Here is a 21,805-nt window from a genome sequence, read left to right as displayed (position 1 = left end):
GGAGTTGGGTGGTTATGGTCTAAAGGTTTTCTCTCTTGCTAGGCTGCCCTTTTCCTGGTCCTTGGGCTAGATATAGCAGACTTTTGTTGGGGCTTTTTTGGTCTGTGCTTCTTGGCATTTTGAGTTGCTGGCTCTGCAACCCAGATAATATACCTAGGGTATATTAGACAAACAGACAACAAATCCGGGGACTCGTCACTGTCATTCCTTGGGTCCCAAGGTCACTAGCCTTCTTCTGTCCACCTTTCAGAGTCTTCCTAGGTTTGTTTTATGTATAATGCCCAGAGTTTTTAGCTGTACTTAGCAGGAGGAATAGGAAGAAGTGCCTAGCTGAAAATATAATGTTATGTGCAAGACAACATCTTTCTTGCCTTGTCCTAACCATTCTGTATAATTAAATGGTTTCCACTTCCCTTTCTCACCCTGAACTTTGACACATTCCTTGCTTCACCAGTCCTCAGAGAAGTTGACGGTAGGAGGCAAGGACAGGAAGGATTTATTTGCAGTTTTTTGTTTGTTTGTTTGGTGAGGAAGATTGTCCCTGAGCTAACATCTGTGCCCATCTTCCTCTATTTTGTATGTGGGACGCTGCCATAGCACGCCTTGATGAGCAGTGTGTAGGTCCGTACCTGGGATCCAAACCTGCGAACCCCCAGGGCCGCCAAAGCAGAGCATGTGAACTTAACCACTATGCCACCAGCCTGGCCCCTGCAGTTTGTTTTTAAGAAAAACAAATGGTACCTGCACCTAAACACCTCAGTCTTTCAGTACCACCAAGCTTCCTGGGAGAAAACAAATCCCAGATCCACATGAGTGGCAGCTCCATGACACACAATTGTTTTTGCTTCAACATCCACTGGTCATCTCCTATTTGTCCAAGGCACTGTGCAAATCCAAAAACCATTGTCCTGCTTGAAGTGGGGAGTGTATGCACACACTTCTGATGGTGTAATTAAATCTTGAAGAAAATAGGCCAATGAAAAGATTTACTTTAGCACCCTCAGCCAGATCTCTGGCTGAGTCAGCCTTCAGTAGGTAGAGGCCTTCAGATTGTGTGGCGTGGAGAAGGGGTGATGCCTTGATGAGCATCTTCCCATCTTAGCTTCTGAACTCAGCTGGCCCAGTCGGGCAGTCTGCAGAGAAGGACCTTGGGGTCTGCTCAAATCCACCCTCAGTGCCCCATTCCTTGTCTCAACATGCCCCAATGTGAGAAAAGAAAGCTTGTTTTTGCCCCATGCTGGCTTGGGTGTAAAACCTCATTCAGACACTTACTAGCTGATGTGACTTTGGCTACATTCCCTAAACTCTAAACCTCTGTCACTTCCTCTATAAAATAGGAATAATAGAAACTAATTTATGGAATTGTTATAAGGAATAGAAATTGTATGTAAGGTTTCTGGAATGTAATTTCCTTTTGATATGTGTCAGCTATTATCATAAAAAACTCCAGTGTATAAAAGGCTTCCAGTGTAAATAGTTTAGACATCATGAGAAGCGCACCCGTGTGTGTGCACGCACACGTGCGCATGTGTGTGGATGGTTATATTTTCCAGCTGAGGGGGTACTGGAAGTACATCTTGCATACAACTACTAACTTAAAATAAGCCCTAGTCCTCAGCTATTACTCCTGTGCCTTGGCCCCCCTCCATAAAACCTTGAGCCAGCCAGTTTAATGACAAGGTTATATTGTCCTTGTTTTTCCACATTACATATTTAATTAAGATGCTTAAAATTTCCTTTGCCAAAGGAACATTCTAATCTCACAGCTTACAGCCAAGCACAGAAACACGGGAGCATGTTAAAAGGATTTCTTCAAGCTAAGGGTAAGCATTAATGGAGTACAGTTTTTAGCTAATCATGGATTAAAAGGGGAGGATTAGCATATAAATAAGACTTCCTTGAATTTATGACCACACTAATATCACTTTTTCCATTCACTTTTCTTAGGTGAGCTGTAAGGTTCCCAGGTATTACTGTTCTGACTAAACACTTAGTCTGAGTGCAACTCGATAACCCTTGGCTTCTGTCATTTGGCCTTAAGAAGACTGAATAATTCAGGCATATCCACAAGTCTAGGGATGGCAAATAGGTTTCATCCCACATGGCAATTCCTGTTGATTTAGAATGGCTGCCTGGAGAAGTTGACTGAGACAGATTCTGTGGCCCAATCAGGCCTGGCTAGGAAAGAGAGCTGTAATTGATTAGTCGTGTCTGCAATGGACTAAACAATGGGGAAGTACGATACAGCCAGGTGTTTGCAATCTCTGCATGCACGAGAGCAGGGTTGGCGAACTCTTCTGTCAAAGGCCAAATAAAGTAAACATCTTAAGTTTGTAGGCTGAATAACAATCTCTGTCACATATTTTTCTTCCTTCTCCTCTTCCTCTTTTTCTTCTTTTTTTATTTTTTTTTAACATTCACTTAAGAGGGTAAAAACCATTTATAGCTTCTGGGACATACAAAAACAGACCATATGCTGGATTTGGCCCACAGGCTATAGCTTGCTACTGTCTACAATAGAGGCTTAAACATTAATTGCCTTTATCTATGCAAATATAACTATCTTTTTAGCATATATTCTGGTCAGAATTGCTTTTCTTGTAAACATATAATTGAATGAAAACAATATTAATATCTAACTTGTTTTTTCATAAAAAGCAATTCTTTTAAAAAGTGACATAAACGTTAAGGAATTGATGTCAACAAGAAAAAGATAAAATTATAGAGCAAGTCTTAAAGAAATGTAGCACTTACACACCAATACCATTCAGTTAATCTAAACTTATCAATTTCTCTGTTTGTGAATTTTACACGTATCTTCTTTGATGCAAAAAACTCCCCAAAAAACTGTAGACTTCTCCACTTATTCTTGCCTTGGGCTGGCCCACGTGGACCACAGTTGGCTTCTGTCTGTGCTGCTCGTAGTTTTACAGCTCCTTTGGTGTCTTACAACAATTGCTGACATGAGATGTCATTTGAAAAACCCCATTTAACTCAAAAATACTTTTTTCTCTCCCCTAAATTCTTCCCAAAAAAGCCTATCTTTCTGTTTTCTTTTCACTCAAAATTAGCATAGAAAAAAGAAATCCTATGGTTTAAGGATAGTCCACGATTTACAATTCTCCATGGCTCTCACATTCCCATCACTATAATGAAAATAATTTAAATGTGTAACTGATATTTATTTGAATAATTTTTGAGCTGAGCAAATTGCTGAATATAGAGTGAACCCATTCTTTCCTCTCTGAGCTGCTTCCTGTTCACCCTTAACCTTGTTTTGTGATCAAACTCTGAGCTACCAAGAACAATCTCTCTGAGTGAGTTATCTACAAGCAATGCCATTTACCCCCAAAAAATTTCCACCCCAAACTGTAGATCAGATTTTTTTTTTGCTTTTCAATTCTGAGCTATAAATAGGTCTTTTTAGTTTTTTTTAAAAAAGTGAGTTCTGGAATGTGGAGCCAAATCATTGAGGACCTTGAATGTACAATGAGGAGAATGTATTTAATCTAAGGACAGTGTGGAGCCCACAAAATTTTTTTTAAAAAACAGCTTTTTGGGGGCTGGCCTGTTGGCATAGTGAAGTTCAGTGAGCTCCACTTCAGTGGCATGGTTCACAGGTTCAGATCCTGGGCGCGGACTTACACCACTCATCAAGCCATGCTGTGGAGGCGACCTGCATACAAAGTAGAGGAAGATTGGCGCATATGTTAGCTCAGGGCCGCTCTTCCTCAAGCAAAAAGAGGAAGATTGGCAACAAGTATTAGCTCGGGGCCAATCTTCCTCACCAAAAAAAAAAAAAAACCAATAGCTTTTTGAGATCTAATCATCATATAATAAACTGCATATATTTAAAATAAAAAATACATTAAGTTTTGACATATGTGTATACTTGGAAAGCATCATAACCAAGAAAATGAACATATCCATCAGCCATGAAAGTTTTCATCTACCCCTCTGCAGCCCCTCCTTTTTGCCCCTGTCCTTCCACGGAAACTGCTGATCTGCTACTTGTCATCATAGCTTAGTTTGTATTCTCAAAAGTTTTATCTATATGTAATTATACAGTGTGTATACACTTTTTTGCTTCTTCCTTTCCACATAATTAATTTGAGATTCATCTGTGGTGTAGCATGCTATCGATAGTTCATTCTTTTTTATTGCTTAGTGGTATTTCATTATATGGATATACCATACTTATTATCTATTCTTTTTTTTTTTTGCCTATCATCAAAACTTTATCGAAAAAGTGACACCAAAATAGAAGATCATTGTTGTATACCTTACAAAATTAAACATAATTACATTATCTTGGTAGATTAACTAGAATTACTGAACTGATAAGGCTTTCTAATATATAACACACACCCAGGAAGTTGTATGGATCCTTAGTGCTGCTTTCTCCTAAGTGAACACACCTCTGTGAGTCTGGCCTTTCCTCCAGTTGGCTGGCACAACGCTATTGAACAACTTATACAAAGAACCTCCATCTGAGTGTGGCTGAGAACTGTGGCAATCTTGTAGCAACCTGGATACTTTACATCCACCAAGTAAGAATTTGAACTCTGAACTAGCCATTTCTTTTTGTGTTTTTTCTTTTCCTCTTCCAAGGATGGATGTAGTAAATCTCTAGCAAAGCCATGTTGATCCTTTCACAAGCCCAGCTAGTCCAGATCTCTCTCTAGTTACCTTTTAGTGGAAATATGAGTTGCTTCCAGTTTTTGGCTATTACAAATAAAGCTGCTTTGAATATTTGTGTACAAATATTTGTATGGATATATTCTTTTTTTTCCTTGGGTCGATACCTAGGAGTGGAATGGCTGAATCACACAGTATGTATAGGTTTAACTTTTTAAGCAACTGCCAATCTGTTTTCCAAAGTGAGTGTATGATTTGACATTCCCCCCAGCAGTGTGTAAGAGCTACAGCTCCACCACCTCCTCACCAACACTCGGTAGGCTCAATCTTTCTAAAGTTTAACATTCTAATAGGTGTGCAGTGGAATCTCACTGTGATTTAACTTACATTCCCCTAATGACTAGTGATGTTGAGCATCTTTTCACGTGATTATTTGCCATTCATATATCTTTTCAGGTAAAGTGTCTAGTCAAATCTTTTCCTACCTTTTTTTCTTTTTTTTTTTTTAGGAATTTCTTTTTGTGTGTGTGTGTGTGTGAGGAAGATCAGCCCTGAGCTAACATCAATGCTAATCCTCCTGTTTTTGCTGAGGAAGACTGGCTCTGAGCTAACATCTATTGCCAATCCTCCTCCTTTTTTTCCCCAAAGCCCCAGTAGATAGTTGTATGTCATAGTTGCACATCCTTCTAGTTGCTGTATGTGGGATGCGGCCTCAGCATGGCCGGAGAAGCGGTGCGTCGGTGCGCGCCTGGGATCCGAACCTGGGCCGCCAGTAGTGGAGCCTGTGCACTTAACCACTAAGCCATGGGGCCAGCCCAATTCATTTCTGATTAAAAAAAAAAAATTAGCAAACTAGGAATAGAAAGACACTTCCTCAACCTGACAAAGGGCATTTGCAAAAAACCTATAGCTACTACCATACTTAATTGTGAAAGACTGAATGCTTTCACCCTAAAATCAGGAACAAGAAAGGGATGTCTATTCTCACCACGTCTATTCATCTGGAGATTCTAACCAGTGCCACAAGGCACCCACACACACACGAAAGTCATCCATATTAGAAAGGAAGAAGTAAGATGTCTTTATTTCTTTCTTTATATTAGACATGTTCATTTATGTACAAAATCTGATAGAATTTATGAAAGAGTTATTAGAACTTTATATTAGACATGTTCATTTATGTACAAAATCTGATAGAATTTATGAAAGAGTTATTAGAACTTATTACCAATAAGTAAGTTTGGTAAGGTTGCAGGATGCAAGATGAATATGTATAAACCAACTATATTTCTATATACCAGCAACAAGCAATCAGAAACTGAAATTAAAAGATGTGCAAGACCTGTACACTGAAAACTACAAAATACTACTGAAAGAAATTGTGGAAGGCCTAAATAAACGAAATGATATAACTTGTTCTTGGATTGGAAAACTCAACATTGTGAACGTGTCGACTCTTGCTCAAATTGATCTTTGGATTCAACGCAATCTCAGTCAAAATCCCACCAGCCTTTTTGTAGAAGTTGATAAGCTGATTCTAAAATTCATATGGAAATGGAAAGGACCCAGAATAGCCAAAATAACTTTGAAAAACAAGAATAAATGAGTACTAAAACTACCAGATTTCAAGCGTTATTATAAAGCTACAGTAATCAAGACCAGGGGTCAGCAAATTTTTTCTTAAAGGATCAAGTAGTAAATATTTTAGGCTTATGGACCACGTGGTCTCTGTCATTACCACTCGATTCTGCCATTATAGCGTGCAAGCAGACAGAGACAATATATAAACGAGAAAGGGTGTCTCTGTTCCAATAAACTTTATTTACAGAATAAGCAACTGGCCAGGGGCTGTCATTTGCAGACCCCTGATCAAGACAATGTGGCATTGCTGTCAGGGTAGACAAATAGATAAAAGGAACAGAACTGAGAGTACATAAATGTACCCACACATATATGAACAACTGATTTTTGAAAACTATGTAAAGGCAATTTGGTGCAGAAAGGATAGTTTTTTTCATTAAATGATTCTACAATGATTAAATATTTACATGTCAAAAAGTAAACTTTGACTCAAACCTCACACTATATATAAAAATTAACTCAGGATGAGTCATATTCCTAAATCACATTTGAAATGAACTTAAGATGGGTTATAGACCTAAACATAAAATTGTTAAAACTATAAAACTTGTAGAAGAAATCATAAAAGAAAATCTTTGTGACATTGGATTCAACAAAGATTTCTTTGATATGCCACCAAAAGTGTGATCCCTGAAAAAAACAGATTAATATATTGGACTTCACTAGAATTAACAAGTTCTGCTCTTTGTAAGACACTTTCAGAGAGTGACAAGACAAGCCATAGGCTGGGAGAAAAATCTTTGCAAAAATGTATATTTAATAAGAACTTGTATCTAGAATCTAGAAAGAACTATCTATATATTGAGAAATATATAACTATATTGAGAAACTCAATAATAAGAAAGCAAACAACCCAATTTAAAAAGGTAGGAGGAGCCGACCCCATGGCTTAGTGGTTAAGTGCACGCGCTCCACTGCTGGCGGCCGGGGTTCAGATCCCAGGTGCGCACGGACGCACCGCTTCTCCGGCCATGCTGAGGCCACGTCCCACATACAGCAACTAGAAGGATGTGCAACTATGACATACAACTATCTACTGGGGCTTTGGGGGGAAAAAAAAAGGAGGAGGATTGGCAGTGGATGTTAGCTCAGAGCCGGTCCTCCTCAGCAAAAACAGGAGGATTAGCACGGATGTTAGCTCAGGGCTGATCTTCCTCACAAAAAAAAAAAAAAGAAAAAGAAATCACTATTGAAGGCTTCTGGGCCTGGACAGGTTTTTTGTCTGCGGGAAAGTCTTTAACCAAACATTCAAATTCTTTTGTAGATCTGAGGCCAATCTGTTTATCTATTTCTTCTTGAATGAGCTTTGGTCATGTGTGTCTTTCAAGCAGTTCATCCAATTCATCTAGGTAGTTGAATTTATTGGCATAAGGTTATTCATAATATTCGTCTTTTAGGGGCTGGCCCAGTGGCGCAAGCGGTTAAGTGCACGCACTCCACTGCGGCGGCATGGGGTTCACCGGTTCGGATCCCAGGCGCGCACCGACAACTTCTTGGCAAGCCATGCTGTGGCGGTGTCCCATATAAAGTGGAGGAAGATGGGCACAGGTGTTAGCCCAGGGCCAGTCTTCCTCAGTAAAAAAAAGGAGGAGGATTGGCAGATTTTAGCACCGGGCTGATCTCCTCACACACACAAAAAAAATTTGTCTTTTAATCTTTTTAATATTTGTAGAAACTGTAGTAACAGCACCTCACCTCTCTCAATCTTGATATTGGTAATATGTATCTCCTTTTATCCCTGATCAGTCGGGCTAGAGGTTTATCAATTTTATTGATTTTCTCAAAGAACCATCTTTTTATTTCATTGATTTTCTTTATTTTTCTATTTTCTATTTCATTGAATTCTGCTCTGGTCTTTATTATTTCCTTTATTTTTCTTACTCTGGTTTTAATTTGTTTTTCTTTTTCTAATTTTTAAAGGCAGAAGCTGAGGTCATTGATTTCATACCTTCCCTCTTTTCCAATATAGTTGTTTAGTACTATAAATTTCCTTCTCAGTACTGCTTTCTCAGCATCCCACAAATTTTGATATGTTGTGTTTTCAGTTTCATTCAGTTAAGAATACTTTCTCAAATTCTTTTTTATTTTTTCTGTGATCCATAAATTGTGTTATAAGTTTCCAAACATTTGAGGGTTTTCTGTTATTGGTTTATAATTTAATTCCAACATACTTGTCTGATGTACTCATTTCCTATGGTTGCTATAACAAATTACTACAAACTTAGTGGCTTCGAACAACACAAATTTATTATCTTACAGTTCTGTAGTTTGGAAGTCTGACACAGGTCTCCCTGGAATAAAAATCAAGTTCTCAGCAGGGCTGCATTCCTTTCTGGAAGCTCCAGGGAAGAATCTGTTTCCTTACCCTTTCCAGCTTCTAAAGGCTACCCACATTCTTTAGCTCCTGGATCTCTTCCCCCATCTTCAAAACCAGAAATGTTGGGCTGAGTCCTTCTCAAGCTGCTGTATCTCTGGTTCTCTCATTCCTTTCCTCTTCCGCTTATTAGTAGGCCAGGATAATTACATTGTGATTACACTGGGCCAGGATAATCTCCCCGTCTCAAGGTCAGCTGATTGGCAACATTAATTCCTCTTTTCCATGTAATTTAATATATACACAAGTTCCAAGGATTAGGACATAGACATCTTTGAGGAGTCACTATTCTGCCTACTGCATATAATTTGAATCCTTTTAAATTTATTGAGACCTATGGCCCAGAATATTGTCTATCTTGGTAAATGTTCCATGTGCACTTGAAAGGACTGTGTATTCTGTTGTTGTTGAGTGGAGTGTTCTATAAGTGTCTATAAATGTCAATTAGATCAAGTTAGTTGATAATATTACTCAGGACATCTATAACCTTACTGTTTTCTGTCTACCTTTCTATAAATTATTGAGAGAGGGGTATTGAAATCTTTGACTGTAATTTTACCTTTGTCTACTTCTTCTTGCAGTCTATCAGTTTTTGCTCTGTATGTTTTGAAATGCTGTTATTAAATGGATAAACATTTAGGACTGTCATATCTTCTTGATGAATTGACTCCATCCCTATGAAATGATCTTCTTTATCCATGGTAATATTATTTGCTCTGAAATCTATTTTGCCTGATATTAATATAGCCACTGCAGGTTTCTTTAATCTAGTGTTAGCATAGTATATCTTTTTCCATCTTTTTACTTTTAACCTATCTGTATCTTTAAGTTTATAGTGTGTTTTTCATATGCAGCGTATATTTAGGTCTTCCCTTTTTATATGTTCTGACAATGTCTGTCTTTTAATTGGGATGTCAAACTACTTACGTTTAATTATTGATATGTTTTTGATTAAATATAACATCTTAATATTTATTTCCTATTTGTCCCATCTATTTTTGTTCCTCTTTACTCTTTTCCTGATCTCTTTCAAGTTAACCAAATTTTTTTTATGATTTCATTTTATCTTCTTTGTGGCTTGTTAGCATTAACTCTTTGTTTTAGTGATTGCTTCAGGGTTTATTGTACACATTTTTAACTTACAACAATCTAGCTTCAAGTGGTATTATACTACCTCACATATAGTATAAGAACCTTACAGCAGTGTATCTCCATTCCTCCCCTCTTAGACTTTTCTTTATTTTTTTGCTGAGGAAGATTCACCTGAGCTAACACCCATTGCCAGTCCTCCTCTTTTTGTATGTGAGCCGCCACCACAGCATGGCCACTGACAGATGAGTGGTGTAGGTCCACACCAGGGAACTGAACCCCGGCCTCCAAAGCAGAGTGCGCTGAACTTAACCACTAGGCCATTGGGGCTGGCCTGTGCCCTCTCAACTTTACACTATTATTGTCATCCATTTTACTCATTACATATGTTATAAACTTCACAATATATTGTTATTATTTTTATTTATTTATTAATAATATTTATTTTTAATATTTGATCGGTTTTCTTTTAAAGATATTTAAATAGTAAGACAAATATCTTATATATTTATCCATGTAATTAACATTTCTGATGCTTTTCCTTCTTTTGTATGGATTCATATTCCCAACTGGTATCCTTTTTCTTCTGTCTGAAGGACTTCAATATTTTGTGTGCATGTCTACTGGTAATGAATTCTTTCAGCTTTTTATGTCTGAAACATCCTTTATTTTGCCTTAATTTTTAAAGTTTTTTTTTTTTTTTTTGCTGGGTATAGAATTCTAAATTGATTTTTGTTTTTTGTTTTTTTTTTGCTTTTCAGTATTTTAAATATATTGCTCCACTGTCTGTTTGTTTGCATTTTGTTTTGTTTGGGTTTGGTTTATTTTCTGAAGAGAAATCTACTTCAACCCTTATCCTTGGTGACGTGTAGCATAACTTCTTCCCCTGGCTGCTTTAAAATTTTTCTCTTTACTGATGATTTTGATTAATTTGATTATGATATGCCTTGGTGTGGTTTTATTCATGTTTCTTGTGCTTGGGGTTCATTGATTTTCTTGGTTTGGTGAGTTTATAGTTTTTGTTTTGTTTCTATTGAAGTATAATTGACATATAACATTATATTAGTTTCAGGTGTTCAACATAATGATTCAACATTTGTATATATTGCAAAACAATCACTTCACTAAGTCTAGTTAACATTCATCACCATACATAGTTACAAAAATTTTTTTAATAGTTTTAATCAAACTTAAGTGAGTGTATAGTTTTAACCAAACTTGAAAAATCTCTGGCCCTTATTTGTTCAAATATTTCTTTCCTTCTCTTTCTCTCCTTTGCTAACTTCAATTACACTTAAGTAAGACTACTTGAAGTTGTTCCATAGATCATAGACGCTCTTTAATTGTTTTTCTCTTTCGGTTTCATTTTGTATAGTTTTTATTGCTATGTCTTCAAGTTTACTAATATGTTTTTCTGCAATGTCTAATCTGTTGCTAATCTCATCTGCTGTATTTCTCATCACAGACATTGCAGTTTCATTTCTAGAAGCTTGGTTTGGGTCTTTTTATAACTTCCACATCTCTAAATAACTTTTTGAACATGTTGAAAACAGTTACAATAAATGCTTTAATATCCTTGTATGCTGATTCTAACATCTGTGTCAGTTCTAGGTTGATTAATTTTTCATCTCATTAGGAGTTGTATTTTTCTGCTTCTTTAAAGACTTGGTAATCTTTGATGGGATGCTAGACAATGTTTGTTTTGTCTTCTTGGGTGCAGGGTGTTTTAGTATTCCTGTAAATATTCTTGATATTTGTTCTGAGATATAGTTTAGTTACCGGGAACATTTTCATTCTTTAAGGTCTTGCTTTTATGATTTTTAGATGGAGCCATGTTTAATCTAAGGCTACTTATTCCCCACTACTGAGGTCAGTCCCTTCTGAGTATGGTATCCAATATGTTGTGAACTGTGGAGTTTCCCAGTCTGCCTGATGGGAGCAGGCACTATACCTGACCCTGTGTGCCTGCTAAGCACTGTTACCTCTAATTCTTTCCCTGAACTTGGGTAGTTTCCTCACAAGCTTTCAGGAATTTGCTGAATACTCAAGGAAGACTCCCTGCACATCTCTGGGGTTCTCTCTCTGTGCAGCTTTCTCCTCCCTGGCACTCAGTCCCGTGAGCTCTAGCAGCCTTGATCTCCCTGTATGTTCAGCATCACCTCAACTCAGGGAGGCCACCAGGATCTCTCTGGGGTCGCCCTCTCTGCATCATGGCCTGGAAACTCTCTTAAGGCAGTAAGCAGAGGCAGTCATAGGGCTTACCTCATTTTGTTTCCCACTTATTAGAGATCACTGACCTTCACTGCCTGATATTTACTGTCTTTAAAGCTGTTATTTCAAAAAATTTCTCTTAATGTTTTTAGGTGATTTGGTAAATCTGGTTCCTGTTTCTTCACCTTGGCCAGAAACAAAAGTACCACAAAGCTTCTTCTTGAGCAGAAAAATGACATAATAAATTCAGTCTTCAAAAAACTTCTAACTGGTGGTTCCATGTAGGGTAGCAAAAAGGAGCACAAAACAGAAAGGAGGGGGAGCCTCCAGGTCATAAATTGTTGATGTTTTAAAATCACTCTGCTGCCACTGGTGTCCCCCCACCTGAGCTTCTGAGGAAGTAAATTACAAGGAGCCATGGCCCACTTGCTATAAGCCCAAGGATTGTGGTTTCTATCTGAACTTGGGCCTTTAACTTGGGCATGTGAGTCAAGAACATACCCCAAAGGAGGACCCTGTTTATGAGCAAAGCCTTAGTCCACCTGCCAGCTCTCTACCTAGCATGCTTTTCCTGCACCCATATTCATCCTTTATGATGAGCTCCATTGTAACTTCTACCAGGAAGCCTCTCTGACCTAAAGCTCGATGAAGTGCCCCTCCCCTTTATCCCCCCAGTTCCTGTGCCTCACTTGATCATAGCACTTATTGCACTGTATTATATGAGCTATGGGTATGTCTTGATCCCCAAGAAGATGGAGAACTCTATGACAACATGAACAGGTCTTCAAATACTTGCAGCTCCACACCTAGCATGTGGCCAGCCCAGAACAAGCAGCAGGAAAGATTTGCTGGGTAGCTTGGAATGAATGGGAAAGAAAACTAAGGATGTTGGCCTCTGGGTCTCCTGCTTCATCCTTTGGTCCATCAACTTCCCGTGGCTCTGGGCAACTTACCTGTCTAATCTACCTGTGCCCCTGGGACCTGATCCAGCCCTTGATAAGGGAGAAAGGAAGACCAAAGAGTCCCTAGTTTCAGGAAGGTGATTGAGTCTATGGCTGAATTTCTAAATGATAAAGTTTTCCTGGGAAAGTTGAGGCAGAAATATCCTAGCTATCAACTCTCCTCTGTGAAATAGCCTTTGCTTTGCTCCTTCGTCTTCCAACTCTGAAGGTTTAATAATGATAGGGAAAAAAAAGGACAATGATTTGTTCCCATCTGGAACAATAAGAAGGGAATAGTTTCTGAGGCCACAGGGTTGTATCTTCCCAGCCAGGTATTTCATGACCAGTATCTCATTCTATCCCTGAGTCCCTATGAATAGGTAAGAATGAGAAAACTGCAGCAAACAGGGGTGAAGTTGCTTGCCTAAGGTCACATAGGAGCTCAGGGAAGGATGTCACTAGCACCCTCAAATCTAAGACTCCTGGCCTATGGCCCATGGACCTTGGGTAGGGTGGTGTAGGAGGACCCCCTGTAGCACTGGGGGAGGCTTTCCTTGTGGAAGGGGAGATCAGAGTAATTGCAAACAGCCCATGAATCCATATTTGCTCTAAGAATTGTCTCTATGCTGAATAGGTAACATCACACACACCTATTTGTTGCCAATTTTTCCAGCCAAAGCAATTGAATGCTATTTTGGTGAAGAGGTATAAATTCATTTTTAAAAACTACATACCATGCTTTTTTATTTCATTATATATTCTATCAAACCATGTATAGTAGTCCCCCTTTATCTGTGGGGGAAACGTTCCAAGACCCCCAGTGGATGCCTGAAACCACGGATTGTACCGAACCCTATATATACTATGTTTTTTCCTGTACATATATACATACGATAAAGTTTAATTTATAATTTAAGCACAATAAGAGATTAAAAACAGTAACTTCTCTTTGGCATATCCCAATTGCCAGCATCACTACTCTTGCGCTTTGGGGCTGTTATTAAGTAAAATAGGGTGACTTGAACACAAGCACGGTGATACCACGACAGGCGATCTAATAACCCAGACGGCTGCTAAGTGACTAACGGGCAGGTAGCGTATACAGCATGGATCTGCTGGGCAAAGAGATGATTCATGTCCCAGGTGGGATGGTGCAAGATTTCATCACATTACTCAGAACGGTGCACAATTTAAAACTTATGAGTTGTTTATTTATGGAATTTTCCATTGAATATTTTCAGACCACAGTTGACTGTGGGTAGCTGAAACCACGGAAAGTGAAACTGTGGATAAGTGGGGGACTACTGTATACCAAAAGCCCAGCTGCTATCGTGATTCTTTGCATTTTATTGATGTTCTTAATGGGCATTCCCCCTACTTTACAAGATTGGAATCTCCTAGGCTCCAGACCTGAGAGAGATCGTGCCCAGGGGTTCGAGGTTCAGTTTTCTTTAATCATGTCTGCAACAGGCATGCTGGAACTGAGACAGAGCTTAGCCACTCCTAGCTTTGCCCTCTGTGTGGGGGCAGAAGCGAGTCCCAAGGGCACAGGAGGAGGTATGAAGGAGGGGGAGTTTCCATCCCTCCCCTGAGGGCCAGGCAGACTCTGCCCAGATGCTGCCTGGCCCCCCAACCTCCCAGTTCAGCTCCCCAGCAGTTGTTTAGTTGCTCCCCTACCCCTGCCTGTTCACGCATCAGGAAAACCACAGCCTTGAGTCCTTTCCATTTTCTGGTGGTTCAGATACCTTGGCTAAGGGCTTGTTCTCCCGGCTTGCTTGGTTCCACTGGCCTATCATTGAACACCTGGGGAGCTGTCAGATCACATCACACTTGATGTTCAGACTCTTCTTGCAGAAATTCCTCTCCCTGCTTCCGGGAGGTAAAAGGCCAAGGATGGATTAAGCCCAGGCCCTGAAAACCTTTCATAGATTGTCCCAAGAGCTGGAGCCCTGCGTGGAGTCACACCCTTCCCAGATCTGGACCCTCTGGGGCACCGGGACACACAGCAAGGCAGCAGAATGTAGCAGTGGGGAAAGGGGTTTGGGGTCTGACAGAATCCTCATTGCGCTGAGGTGGATGAATCCCTTAACCTCTCTGAACTTAGTTTCTTCATCTGTAAAATGGGGATAATAATATACCCACCTTAATGGGCCTTGTTAAGGATTAAAGAAAAACATGTCCAGTACCTGGTGCCATGTCTGCTATATGGCTGCCTCTTATCTGATGTTCGTTCCCTATGTCTTTCTTTGCAGAACACACCCTGGATGTGTCCGAGTGGAGTGGGTCCACTCAGACACATTCTTGCTAGTGGGAAGGGGTCCTCCAGAGGGGAGTAGGGAGATAGAGGCAACTGCAGAGTGGGAAATGAGGACGCAGGGGTGCGTGTGCGCGCGCGCGCGCGCGTGTGTGTGTGTGTGTGTGTGTGTGTGTGTGTGTGTGTGTATAGAGGAGGCAGGCCCACAGGATGCAAATTAAAGGGCTCAAGAGGGTTTCTGTCTAATCCAACGCCCCAGATTCCACCATTCCTTTGAGTTCTTTTGATGTAAGCAATCTTTTTAAAATGTGAGTGTTCTTGGGAGGGCTAACTAATCAAGTCCCTCTTGCTTTAGTGTGAAAGCTTTAATTGTTTTTGATTTTTGCATCACCCTAAGAGTGATGAAAGTGGAGGGGGACATGGGAGAACCAGGGCTGGGGTCAGGGAGGGCAAGGCCCAAGGTGAGAGGGGGTGGGGTGCAGAAGACAAGCTGGGCCGACCTCACAGGGTGGCACTCAGGTGTGGGGGTGGGAAGCTGGAATGTTTTTTCCCTGGGAGTGATCAAGAAGGTTTCACAGGGGAGGAGACCCCACCCCAGAGTCTGGAAAGATGGGTGCCGCAGATGGCCTGAAGCTGTGCGAAATCTGTGAACTGAACTGCTCTCTAAGCTTCTAACACTTCTATGGTGTGAGCAGCCCCAGGATGGCCACAGAGCACACGCCTGCTGCCTAGGGGTCAGGGCCCCTCTTGGGACAGAGATGCCTGGAGAGACACTGGTGGATGGAGCCCAACGAACTCCCCTAGGGGGTGGTTGGTCAGGCTCCCTTCATACCAGCTGCCATGGGCTCTCCTGACATGGCGCCCCTTCCTACCTCAGAGCCTTCACACAGGCTCTTGTTCCTCTGCACTTTTGATCCTTCTAGCTGTTTCCTGGACTTCTTTAGGTCTCAGCTCAAATGTCACCTCCTCAGAGAGAACTTCCTGGTTCCTCCCCATCTAAAACAAGCTCCCTCTCTCCTCAACGTGCCTTCTTCCTCCGCTTCATGGTTCTCATACAATTTGTAGGCAGGGATTCGTCTGTTTGTCAGGGGGATTGTACTTCTGGGATGTTCACCAAGGCCTGGTGAAGAGCAGGTCCAAGGCAGCTTTCAGGGGGAGAACCTGGCGCCCTGCATCCTGGACAGAGCTCGAGGAAGCCAGAGCCCGAGGAGGGGACTCTGAACACTGCCCCAAGAGAGCGGCCGGACCTGCTGGGCAGTGGGCTGTACCCGGGGACCTCGCAGCATCAATTGTCCACGGAGCTACATAAGCCTCCCAGAACCTAGACATGACCCTAGAAAAAGAAAGGGAAGCCCAGACTAACTGTGATCCATTAAGGATTTGCTCTCCCAATGAAATGAAATCTCAAAATAGAAATTAATGTGAATTATAGAAAACTAAATTACATTTTTTTGCACACCTGGGATTAAGAGTATGAAATTTATGCCTATCTATCTCATTTCCTTACCCGGCTATGGTCTGTATCCTGCACTACACCATAAGCTCCATCAGGGCAGAGAAGCTGCTCCCTTCATAGCCACTGTATTTCCAGAGCCAGCACTGTGCCTGGCACAGAATATGTTTGTGGGGGGTGGTTGCATGTCATGGATGGGCTCCCCCCTCCCCCAAACTCCCCACCCCAGAACAGGTCTCTTTGTCCCTTGAGACAAGTATCCCTTCCCTTAGAACACGGGCCAGGCATGTCTGAACCCCCCTCCGGACCTGTTTTCTGGGAAGCTGCCACAGAGGCTTGCCTTGGCCATGGCGCCTGAGGCCCCTGAGAGGCAGGTGACAGGTTAGGCTAAACTGATCTCTTTGTTCCCAGCATCAAGGCAAGCTGAGCAGATGCTTGGCAGTCACCACTGCCAGGTTGGGCCTGCCAGAACAGGGGGCCGTGGCCAAGCCAGGGAATGTGTCAGGAGAGATTCCGGGGGTGGGGGAGCACAATGAGAACGCTCCGGGCTCCTGGGAGCATGCTTGAGCTCCAAGTCCACATGTTGGGCTGTGCTGCCCATTGAGGTAAGAGCTCCTGCCAAGGGCAGGGAAGTGATAGAAGGAGGATGGGTCAGCCCCAATGTCGCCCAGGAAATGAGCAAAGTGGTCATAAAAGCAGCCAGCCCATGTAGAAGGCTGGGTGGTAGAGTGGGGTGTGCATGGTTTACACACTGAGCCTTGAGGCATGCTTCTTCAGCTCTCTGAGCCTCCATATCCTCATTTCCAAAACGCCACCTGTCTCTCCTCTGCCTTGTGATGCTGGGCCTGGGACTCTGCCACTGCATTTTTGCACTGCCAGCCGGCTCAATATTAGGTTCAGCCAATAGAGGGCACTAGAAGGAGGCTGCAGGGCTGGGAGAGAAAGACAGGCCTTGCTTCTCCCATCTGCTTCTGTTCCTGTAAGCATCACTCGGCAGCCCGTCTTCACCCCGACAGCAGCAGTTCCTTCCTTTAGCAGCGGCAGAATCCAGTCTGTGGTTTCCCAGCCTCCCCAGAACAAGCCTCTTGGTGCAGCATCTCAGAGACACCAGCCCCAGCCAAGCAGTGTCTCTTCCTGCTACACCCCAGAGGTCTCAGCTTCAGCCCCACGGGGCCTCTCCCCCAAACTCTTAAATCTTAATACTTCTAGTCTCTTCCTCGTTCCGCCAGCCCGGGGAGGAGGGGGGCGGGGGGGGGGTAGCTGCTGCCAGCAGCTATTACCTCTGCAGTAACAGTTTTCTTCTTGCCTTTTCAGTTATCTAATTCACAACTTTAGACCTGGTTAACTCTTTTTATATTAATTTCTCTTTGTGAAATGGCTTTCATTCAGCGCCTAGACGATAAGAAGGCTTCAATTCATGTTAGTCCTTTTCTTCCTTCTGGAACACTCTTAGAGTCGTATGATGCCAACTTGTTTTCAAAAATCTTACATTTTTTTCCTGCTGAAATGTTTAAGAGCACAGGTTTGGAGACAAATGAGGCTATGTTTGAATCCCAGCTCTGCTCCTTACTAGCTGTGTAGCCTTGGACAGCTTTCCTCACCTCCTGAAGCCTCATCTATCAAGTGGAGGTGATAATAACAGCACTTATAGGGTTGTTGTAAGGATTATAAGAGATAATATTCCTAGACAGTGTCTGGCATATAGCAGTGCTTAGAAAATTATAGGTGGTAACTCTTTTATTTGTTTATTACTCCATGGATACATCAGTCAAATCTTATCAACTACATCATGACTTATTTGAGAATAACGTCTGTGACTTAGTTTTCTATAATCCCTTAACCTCAATGTAAGCCTCAACAACACCTCCTATAATGCCAGGTGCATATTTCAACCTTAATAAGTGGTACTACAGACATGGAGAATTGGGAAAAGCCCAAAGTTCATCTTAGCATTGCGAAGAGATTTCAGAGGTGATTTAGTGTAACTCCGGTAGCTGTTATGTCATCCTCACAGTGTGCCCACCAAATGTGTGTCTGGCCTCTGACAGGAAAAATGTTCTTCTTTAAGTTGAACTGAATATCTGTCTCCCTATAACGTCCACCACTTGACTGAAGCTCTGTCTTTTGGGGCCACACAGACTAATCTATTTCTTTTATCTCGTGATCAAGTAAGTATCTGAAGTTGGTGGTCATACGGCCCTTGAATCTTCTCTTCTTCCAGTTAAACATTCCTGGTGGTCCCTCCATGATTGCTTAGATAGCATGATTTCAAGCTGTCTCTCCTTCCTAAACATGCTACACAGATGGGTGTCTGTTAAAACCCTGATGCCCAGAGCAGAATGCATTTATGCAACCCAGGGCTGACCAGAGCAGAGGGGCAGGTCATCACCTCTTATGGTCAAAATGCTCTGCTCTCTTCGATGTGGACTGAAATCACAGTCTTGTCACCACTTTTTTTGCACTCACTCCTTCTGCACTTCTAGTCAATTAAAACTTCTGTATCAGTTCAGGTTCTCACTTGTGAGCAATAGAAAATATTAGAAATATTTTATTTCTAATTAGAATTAGAAAATTTTATTAGAAATAGAAAAATTTCTATTATAAATATTTTCTATTAGAAATATAGAAAATAGAAAATATCTCTAGCTGAATTATGCAAAAAAAATGGTAAACGCACATTAGAAATCTTGGAAGATGGTGGTGGTGTTTTTGAATCTTCCCAAATTGTCCCATATGTAGAGAGCAACTAAGATAGCGAAACTGAAGACCCATGGACAACATCTACAACAAAACTAGATGGTAAAGTCTCCCCAATAACCTCCTAATATGAGTGGATGGGAACAACCCACTGGTAACTATAAGAACTACATAGTATCTACACCTGTGCAGAAACTAGGCTTCTGATGGCCATAAGACAGACTAAACCCAAAATCCTAGTATAAACTAACTAGAAAGCACTGTGGGCCAATTGAGAAGAGCAACCACAACTGGGAAAGTTTTGAAGGATCCAGTATGTGGGTGAATGCTGGGACCATGATATGGTAGAGCTGATGCTGCTAGAGCAGTAGGGGCCCTATAAACTCATGACATTTAACAAATCAAAGCTCTTTTCCAAAACAAAGATTCACACTGAGAAGAAACAGATAGGAGTAGAATCCAAATTGAGCAGGGCAGGGACAGTACAAGCAAAGGAAAAAGAAGGTCCAGATAAAAGTAGAGGAGGGGAACAGAGTAGGCAGATTGCAGAAAGTATGGAGCCACGTTTTCAATCACTTTGTGGAAACAACGTAAGAGGGAGCTCTACAGGGATGAAGCCACAAAAACTATTCCAGAACACATTTCCATGCTAAAACCAAAAAAATGCATTGCAGATAAAAAGTGAGCAATAGAAAAGAATAAGTCAAATCTCACTGGAAGCTTATTCTGAGGAAACAAGAGAATAGGGATATTATAAGAATATGTAGTATTATATCTAATAATATATATAAGAATCAGAGAATAAATATCCCCCACAGACAATGAAACACACCAGAAAGATATGTCTGAAAGAGATAGAAATTGCAATCTAATATTAAAAACAAGCTAAAATGTATTATAAAAATGATAAAATTATTAAAGAACAATATAAATTAAAATTAGAAAATCTTATAAATGAAGTGATTGGAGAAAAGGAACATTTGAAAAGAGAAATGACAGAACTCAAGATATAATTAGAAAAAATAAAAATTATTTTAAAAATTAAGACTAAAAGAAGAAACACGAGAAAGAACAAATACAACAATGCCTTAAGATACATAGAGAGTGGAAAGGGAGACTTGTTTTAAAAATATTTAAAAAGAGATAAAAAGGATTCAAAGAAAATTGATAGATATAAAAGGCAAAGATTCAATATATGTATAATGGACTTTTCAAGAAGCACATAAAAGCAATGGAAAAGTCTTTGTTAGACTAAAATGTATAATTTAAGAAAACGTTCCTAAAATAAAAGAATTTGTGACGACATAGTGAAAGAGCGTACTACAATCCTAGGGAAAGTAATGCATATGGCCAATATATTCTGGTAAATTCTAGAAGATATTGAGGTATATTCTAGTAAAATTATTGGATCTTATGAAAAAATTATTTTAGACATCCTGGCAAAAAGACCAAGTTACTTAAAACGGAAATATAACCACATTGTCATCAGACTTTTTGAAAGCAATACTTTCTGCCAGAAGACAATGGATTAACATATTTAACATATTCAAAAAATTGTCACAGATTTTACATCAAACTAAATTGACCTCCACGTAAAAAGACCGTAGACAAATTGTTATGAATGTGATAACTCGGGGAACATTGTTCCATAGGCCCCCCCCAAGGGGCCATCTAAAGAACAAGCTCTCTAAAAATACTAGAGAGGCATGATGGAATAACAGGGAACAAATTTAACCCTCCACCTTAAACACCCAAAATACAAAACAAAATGTGTGAAACTGGTTTTCAGATACTGGACAACAGACGGCATAGGACAGGTATCCCTAAAAGAATGGAAGCCTTAAAGTAAGATTTCTTCATGAACTGAGGAGAAAGAATCGAGAGTTCAGGCAGGCCAAGGTGGCTAAAATTAGCAGGGCAGAATACTGAAGAGGTGAGAATTCCAAAGACAGAGCACTGCACAGATCTGCTAAGGTTTCTCCTAGTCTTCAGGTAAGTCCTGATCAGTGCATGATGAGTAAACTACCAAAAGCTAGGAAAGAACTACCCCAAAGGAGCAGGTAGAATAATTCTTGGACCTCACACAGGGATGGGGATAGTTGGTGTTCTCAGCAGTCAGAGTGGAAAAAACTCATAATATATGGGGTGTCATGTAGAATACACAGAGGAGTATTGTCTCAGAAGTGGGATCAAGTGAGCCCTACACTGAAGGCTGCTCTAGTACTGTCTGATAAAGCTCAAAACCAAGCCTTGAGAGGATCAAATTGTTTCCAAGTAATTTAGCCATTACAGAACAAAGCTCAAAAATATTTAGGGGAATACAAAAAAAAAAGCACTCAATGATATAAAATTCATAATTGGTAGGTATGAAAAAAGGATTACACAATCCGTAATGAGAAGAAAAACCAATCAATAGAAAAGTAGAAACAGACCCAGAAAGGAGAGAGATGGTAGAATTAGTAGACAATGACATTAAAATAGCTATTTCATAGATTTCGTATGTTCAA

General features: G+C 40.6%; 1 protein-coding gene across 1 annotated transcript; it reads right to left on the bottom strand.

The window, feature by feature from the left end:
* Nucleotides 1-4,388: 4,388 nt before the first annotated feature.
* LOC131411052 (small ribosomal subunit protein eS27-like) lies at nucleotides 4,389-16,950 on the bottom strand. The gene is made up of 2 exons (XM_058549744.1): nucleotides 16,910-16,950; nucleotides 4,389-4,629 (listed from the first exon to the last, which is right to left on the bottom strand). The coding sequence occupies exons 1-2, from the start codon at nucleotides 16,948-16,950 to the stop codon at nucleotides 4,389-4,391; spliced, it is 282 nt and encodes a 93-aa protein (XP_058405727.1).
* Between the last annotated feature and the right edge of the window lie 4,855 nt (nucleotides 16,951-21,805).

The sequence above is a fragment of the Diceros bicornis genome, chromosome 10, assembly GCF_020826845.1.
Source record: "Diceros bicornis minor isolate mBicDic1 chromosome 10, mDicBic1.mat.cur, whole genome shotgun sequence".
Taxonomy (NCBI): domain Eukaryota; kingdom Metazoa; phylum Chordata; class Mammalia; order Perissodactyla; family Rhinocerotidae; genus Diceros; species Diceros bicornis.
The sequence above is the reverse complement of the archived record's forward strand: the minus strand, read 5'-3'. Positions and strand labels throughout refer to the sequence as shown.